At 33.2% G+C, this 8,009-nt stretch overlaps 1 protein-coding gene across 1 annotated transcript; it reads right to left on the bottom strand.

Annotated features, from left to right (window-relative positions):
- Positions 1–978: 978 nt before the first annotated feature.
- LOC134684225 (methylthioribulose-1-phosphate dehydratase-like) lies at positions 979–7,707 on the bottom strand. The gene is made up of 8 exons (XM_063543492.1): positions 7,545–7,707; positions 6,989–7,083; positions 5,243–5,291; positions 4,210–4,327; positions 3,806–3,928; positions 3,379–3,452; positions 2,016–2,122; positions 979–1,158 (listed from the first exon to the last, which is right to left on the bottom strand). Exons 1-8 carry the CDS (start codon positions 7,572–7,574, stop codon positions 1,053–1,055), a joined length of 702 nt encoding a protein of 233 aa, XP_063399562.1. The 5' UTR covers positions 7,575–7,707; the 3' UTR covers positions 979–1,052.
- Positions 7,708–8,009: the final 302 nt, after the last annotated feature.

Here is an 8,009-nt window from a genome sequence, read left to right as displayed (position 1 = left end):
ACAGACGAATAATAAAAGGAAAGACAAATTATCAGAACGTTTCCCAAAGTTTGATGCCCGAACAAGTGTTATTATTGGAAAGGCTTTTGTTGTACGTCCTTGGGAGTGTATACATGATATGCGCTTCATGTTTTTGCTATAGTGAATTGATTAGACATGGATTTTTTTTTAAACTCCTTTGATTATTTGCATTTTAAATGCATGCAAGGGAAACACTATAAATAAGAAAATAAGATAAGATTATTTATCACAAATTAAAGGATATAAATCAGTTAGAATTATTGCAATGAATCGATTTGTTCTTGATGTTTTTTTCTGAAGAAGAAAAAAAATGGGAAAAAAGAGTTCAACGATACCAAGGAAACATTCAACAGCTTAAGTCGAGACAAAGGCAATACAACACTATTACAGAAAAGAAAAAGACCATTTACAGTTCACACAATATCGCAAAACGACTGAGCAACACGAACATAACCAATAACCGTGGTTGAATTTCTTTGCTCCGACAGATTAATAGAGCCTGATCTCCTATTAGCATCCGTCATTTTGTTCCCTGCAAGTATAATTTTGAGGTCTTTGTCTTTTTCTTCTTCTTCTTCTTCTTCTCGGTTACGGAACGAAATCTATTAAATTGTAATTGACTCGAGCTCATCTAGAACAGACAGAAGGCTACTACTCTCTGGCAAAAAGTAAAAGTCTAGGAATAACTAGATGGTAATATGCTTAATCACAACTATATAGTATCACACTCATTATCTGTATAACATACATGTACATTAGAGATAGAAAAAAACATAATAAATACCAATCGAATTTGAATAATTTGTATTTAATACCACATCGGATTACTGCACACAAATTGTCAAAAACTTTCAATACAATTATCAACAAGTTTATATATGAAAATAATTTGTTTTAATATTTTCCATCAACAACTTTGAGCATAAATTCAACATTTAATTACTGCTGATTCTGTGTGCGTTGATTGACCTAGGTCCTTGTGTATGATGAGTTACTAGTATTGGATTCCATGTTAATCAGATGCTTTCATATCACTGGATGTATGCTCCTTTTGGAGGTATTGGTACCTCTTCGGGGTCAAGGCCGTTTTGCTTCATCTCAATGGCAATTTCAAATAAATAATCATAACACTCGCACCTGGATATTAAAAAAATATATATAGAACTGATAATGGAAATGGGGAATGTGTCAAAGAGACAACAACCCGACCATAGAAAAGACAACAGCAGAAGGTCACCAACAGGTCTTCAATGTAGCGAGAAATTCCCGCACCCGAAGGCGTCCTTCAGCTGGCCCCTAAACAAATATATACTAGTTCAGTGATAATGAACGCTATACTAAACTCTAAATAGTTCACAAGAAACTAAAATTAAAAATATTACAAGACTAACAAAGGCCAGAGGCTCCCGACTTCGATCATGCGCAAAAATGCTGCGGGGTTAAACATGTTTATGAGATCTCAACCCTCTCCCTATACCCCTAGCAAATATAGAAAGTAAACGCATAACAATCCGCACATGAAAATTGAGTTCAAGAGAAGTCCGAGTTTGATGTCAGAAGATGTAACCAAATACATGTTTCAAAAATAAAAGATAATTGAACTAAAAGTAGTCTTTTACTAAGGTATATGATCAACAACTTGTGTAGTAAAACTTTGAAAATTTTCGATATGTCATATGAAGAAAATGAATTTGTAACAATTGTCTTGTTATGTTTCAGAGTGTACGGTGTATAGATTGTTTGTTATCTTACCTATTATTAAAATGTCCTGCTGGAATAAACGTAATGCAGTTCACTACATGTACTAGTTTGATATTCTGATCACTTCATTGACTATAGCGACAATATGTACAGAACAAAATGGTATCTATTTTTTTTTATTAATTGTTTTTAATTGTTGTCAAATGGACGTGTACGGTCTACTTTACACTCTTTTTGTTTGTGTTTGTCAACAGTCAAACTAATGTCTGATCGGAACAATTATCTAAACATACATAGTCTTGGTTTTCTCCCACGTTGGTCCCCAAACATAAACTCCATGACGACGAACAAGTACAGCACAGGATTCTGGGTAATCTTCCATTGCTAACGCCATTCTTTTCTGTAACACATTGAAAGGTTAAAGGTGAGAATAAAGTATTAACGACACTAATAAAAGCAATACATGTAGTGCATGTATTTTTAAGATACGAGTTTTATAAATTGTCAATGTAGCATGTTTGAATGCACGATATATTGATTTAGATAATTGATCTGATCAAATAGTAGACTTTGGAAAAAAAGTATTTTTAATGTTTCTCGGCTAACACGGGGTTAAATTTTAGCTGATCGACTAGGGCTTAGGATAATGTGTACCTATTGCTTTGCATAACGGAGGGCATCAATGTGGTCTTCTTCATTTCTCTATTTCTGAGCTTTATTTATTTTTCTCTGTTTTTATATTTGAGCACCCCATTTTTCTCTATTTAGTCTTTTTAATAAATAAAATTGAGAATGGTTATGGGCAATGTGTCAAAGAGACAACTATCAGAAAACAGCCGAAGGCCACCAATGGGTCTTCAATACCCGCAAATTATGCATATTTTTCTCTATTCTTTTCGCGTTTTGTTCAATAATTTCTATTGTGTAAACCCCACCCAGACCTTTATAACTAGCGAGAAATGATGCTACCATCTGAATATTAAATGATGCATTATTTAAACGTTCTTCATATGTTGCATGATTCTTAACCATACCGCATCAACACGTTCTGGTTCTCGTATAATATTTGCCGCTGGACGTTTAAAAAACCAAAACCTCCATTATTCATACTCTATCAACAAAACAACTTTTGTATTGTACATATTTGTTGGAAACTAAGATAAATACATTGAACACAATCAAAAGTACCTAGTTTGATTTAGGCCCGCAGTTAAGCAATAACAATAATGATAAAAAAAAACAAGAAACATTTGCTCATGTTTAAGAATCAAATGTCTGCCGGTATTGTCCTATATTCCCATATCGTGAGATAATATATTGTACGAGTCAGAAAGTAAACTCATCATAGATACAAGGATTGGAATTTAGTATTTACCGAGCGCTGATTGCAGATGCTCCAACAGATCATGTGGATCTTACTCGTTAAGTGTCAGCCGAATTGTTTCTCATGTAAGTACAACTTTAACTTTGGTGATAAGTCAGTGGAATTGCATGTCGGGTGATTCATCCACAACGGACGCCGAACATTTATTCTGCCAGGGTATCCGAGATGCTCCGGGTTTTTTCCCCCGGATACCATATAACTTTATTTCAATTGGTTTGTGTTTTTTTTAATTTGACTTATGATGTTTTAAAATTAATTTTCAATTAATTTACCTTTAGATCTTTTTCTTCTGGTGTATTTTCAATTATAGGCACGATCAATTCATCGTCATATTTGTAGTGACCGCCTTCAAAATAATATAGAATTATATGCAAATACAAAACAATGCAGTATTAATAAACTGACTCAGAACAAGCTTACACCCACTTCGTTGAATGCGTACTCGCAGTTTCAAACAAGAAAATGTTCGTAGTACATTAGACCGTCGTTTTTCCCGTTTGAATGCATTATGGTTTAACACTAGTAATTTTTGGGTCCCTTTATAGCTTGCTGTTCGGTGTGAGCCAAAGATTCGTTTTGAAGGCGGTATACTTTTGTACCTTGACCTATAATGGTTTACTTTTATAGATTATTACTTGAATAGAAAGTTGTCTCGTTGGCACTCATACCACATCTTCCTATATCTAAGTAATCACAAACCTGATTTATGCTTCTGTATTCCTTTGATCATTTCTTGATGAGTTATTCTAAATTCTGTCCCAGGATACAACAGTGTTGCCATGACAGCATGTTTTGAATGAGTATGTATTACAGCACCGGCCCCTTTAAAAAAAATGCTTTTAAGAAAACGTGCAATAAATGAAATTATTACAGAAAAAAACATTTTATTAGTCGCATACCTCTGAGGCGCTTGCCAAGATGTGTCTTCATTAGGAACGCTAACACCGAATATTTGAAGGCCAGTTAAAGGTGTAATGGTAGGCTTATCTAGTTGTAATCTACATTTACAGCTAGCTATATGTGTAAGAGATAACGTAGTCCATGCTTCAATGGATGATATTTTATGTACAAAAACGTTTTAACTTAATAAGGACACTGCTTACCTCTCATGGTAAAGGCATTCATGAACAATGGCGTACATTGACTCTTTCGTAATTTTTTGGACGGAGGCGGATGGCTGATATCTTCACCATGTATTGTCTGAACAAATAAATCTTCAGGCTGAAAACAAAATCAAGTAAGACAATGTTGCAATTAATAGTTCAAATTTGGTCATCAGTTATACGACTCGTTTCCAAAACGGAAGAGTCGCTAGCAATGGATTTTTACTGAAACAAGTCTACAGGTTCTAAATTTGTAAAATCCTCGATGACAAGTTTCATGTTAATATATCAGAATATGTTTTACTTTTAGATAGACCATTGACTGTTAACGAGCAACGTATTAATTATACAGGACTTATTTGATTTTAAAATTATTTTTCTGCTCAGATCAACCAAAAAAATCTACGCTTATTATATTGGACTTGTTTCAGGAGTTCCGGTGTCAGAATAATGTGTACAGATACGGTAATACGTCTTACTGTTATATATGAATAAGCTCATTTTACAACAGATTCCATTGAGTGTGTACCTAAAGGTAATATATTTGGTTAGCTTGTTTGTCAGCTGAACCGTGAAGGCATTATTAGGTCAGGTACACTACCCTCCTTTCAAAGTAGCATAGTCCAACTGATAGATCGAATGCCATTATTTTCTGTCGGACTAGTCTATTCTTAAAGTCGGGTAGTTTACTTAACCTAACAATGACTTCACGGTTCAGCTAACCAGCAAGCTACCAAAGATATTACCTATGGCTACACACTCAATGGAATCTGCTGTAATGATATTTCTGCTCAACATGTCGGTCTAGTACAGAACAGGACTCATATTAATATCACATTTATATATTCTTGTCCTGATATGTATCTTATAATTGCCACTGTAAGATAAGGCATTTTTTTTCTATTTTTGTGTTTGTCCGTTTTCGTCTGATCGATTTATACTGTAACATTCTCTTGTTTTCATATGTTCAAAGAATGCTATTATAGTTTGCTGTGTTTAGTAGTGGAAAAAACAAAGAAAAAAATATATTTACATGAATTCGTTCTTTTTGTACACCTGACGGAGCTATAAATATTTCTTCCCTGAAAAAAAGCAACAACAATTTATGTGTACTGTTCGTATATATACACAAAGCTATTCATCTAAAGTGTATATTTGTTCCATTTAAAAAGATTGCATTTTGGTTACCTAAATTCTAGTGGCAAATATTGCATGTATGTATGTTCAGGACAAGAATGAAGCAATCTAATTAAAAACAAATCCTTCAATGGCTCCGTTCTGATAAATATATTCCAAGAAAGAAGGCGTGACATTTAAACCCGGGAAACATTAGATTGAGAAAATTCAAAAATAAATACAGTATGGAGGCCATCAGAGGAAAGAACAGTTTACGATAAGGCCTGTTTTTTGCAACCTCTCAATCCACCCGACCCCACATTTTTCAAATTCTGTTATGGAAAGCTACTTACTATGTTAATTATATTCCCTGAGGTTTGAAGTTTGTTTGGATGAACTTCAAAACAACTATTTTTTCCAACTTGGCGAGGTGAAGGAAAAAATGGGGAGGGCGGACTTTCTGTAATTATTATTCAAATATTGTATTTATTTTTCACTTTGCGGGTGTTCAGTACAGCTAATTTTAGTTTTTAAGTGCATGCACCAACGTGACCCAGAATGTTATTTTTATCCAATGTAACGAGAACTGTTTTTGCTGTCTGAATTGCCATCATTTTCTCCGAGTCACGTAAGCGAACGCTATATTAAATTTTGAGAAACAATGGCAAACAATCGTAATGTTTCCCTTCTTTTGCTTTTCTTGATACTCTTTTACCCCCTCCCTCACCCTATATTTAAAAGTAATGGTTTTGAAGTTCATCAAAAACCAACTTAAACCTAAGGGAATATTTTAACATGATAAGTAGCTTTCCAAAACAAAATTTGAAAAATGAGAAAATAGGGGGGGGGGGGGGGGCAAAAAGCGCCCTTATCGTACCTTGTCCTTTGGACTGCTGCTGTAAAATGAATGTACATTGAAAAGGGAAAGAAATTAATCACTTAATATTGCAAAAAGTAAATCACAAAAATACTGAACTTAGAGGAAAATCAATTTGGAAAATTCATAATCACATGGCAAAATCAAATAACAAAACGCATAAAAAACGAATGGACAAGACTGTCATATTCCTGACTTGGTATAAGCATTTTCAAATGTAGAAAATGGTGGATTAAACCTGGTTTTATAGCGCTAATTCCCCACTTTGATACTGACCCTCTAAAGACCTTCATACAAACCATACAAATCGTAATTTGTTATAAGGGTAAAACTGCTGTGAAAAGTGATATTTTTTCCTTTGACAGGCTTTGTTTATTTTAAGAAATAAATGTACTAATATCTATATAAAAAAGGATATAAGAAGATGAGGTATAATTGCTAGTGAGACAACTTTCCACCAAAGTTTAAATGAATTGGATGTAAGCAATTATAGGTAACCATGCGACCTTCAACATGTAGAAAACCCAATACGATATTTGTTTGGCCAAAACAAGATTGCTTCTAACGACCCCCTTTTCGAACCTAACGATGTATATCGATCCCTTGTGATTTATTTTGTATACGGTTATATATACTTTATAAACATGCTGAAATTCGAAAGATTTCAGAAACTTTAGAAATGTTTAACCGTTTTTATTTAAATTGCATTACTGTTGTGTGACCATTTCGTTAAAAATATGTCTCAATAAAGAAAATTGTGAGTTCGATATACATGTATAAACATACCCCTGCTTGATACTGACTCCCCCGCCGGTACCAGTAACCCATCCTAAATGATAAAACTGGTTACACAATTCTGGTATGAGATTACGTGGGTGGTCCTACAAAATATATATAATTAACATTTGTCTTTATCAAAATTGACAAGGTACAGTTTATCTATTCAATTCTATTTCAAATTGTGACTCACCTTCCTTAAAAAAAAAGACCAGAAATCAAAAACAACCCAAAGCAACCAAACAAATAAAATCAAACAATAAAAAGGATCATTTATGTTTGTTCGTGGATTACTTTTAACAGTTCTTTATCTAAAAACAAATATAATTTATTTGCTGACTTTGCATTACTTTTTCGACATCTTGTTTTAAAACTGCAACTTGCAATAAAAGAAAAAGATTAATTGCTATGTTTAAATGCCATAAATTTAAATTCATGTTTAGACATACGCGTGACTTTGATACTTGATATATGCAGTAAAAGACACTTTCGTATAAAAAAAAAAAGAATTCCGAAAATGATTGCAGCTTATTTTGATTTTGTTTTTAAAAAAATGTATACTTACTTGTGGGTAATTTTTATCCTTGTTCTTCATCGTTGTCTGATTGTATTATGTAATTTACTTCCATAGGCTATCATGCCTCACCTGCGTGGCTACCGTTTTCTTTATTTCATCTAAATCGAGGTTATGTAATGTATTAGTACACGCAGGTCAAAATGTGATTTCAAACAATACATAACCTTCACATTTTGACAATTAGAGAATAAGACCAATAATCATGATAATCATGATAAGTATATTCATATTAAAAAATGTATTAAATTTAATAATGCTATTTTTTACAAGAGAAATAGTAGAAGGAAGAAGAAGAAGAAGAAAAGAAGAAGAATATATGTATACACGTTTTAATGCCTAAAAGCTTGACATATATATGCGTCATTATGTCTTTGCAATCAGCGTAAAACAATGAGAAATAAAGAGGTCCGACGCAGGGAAATAATGTGTACACTTTACTTTTGCGCTAATTTT

This window comes from Mytilus trossulus, chromosome 9 (genome assembly GCF_036588685.1).
Source record: "Mytilus trossulus isolate FHL-02 chromosome 9, PNRI_Mtr1.1.1.hap1, whole genome shotgun sequence".
Lineage (NCBI taxonomy): Eukaryota > Metazoa > Mollusca > Bivalvia > Mytilida > Mytilidae > Mytilus > Mytilus trossulus.
This window is presented reverse-complemented; position numbering and strand designations above follow the sequence as displayed.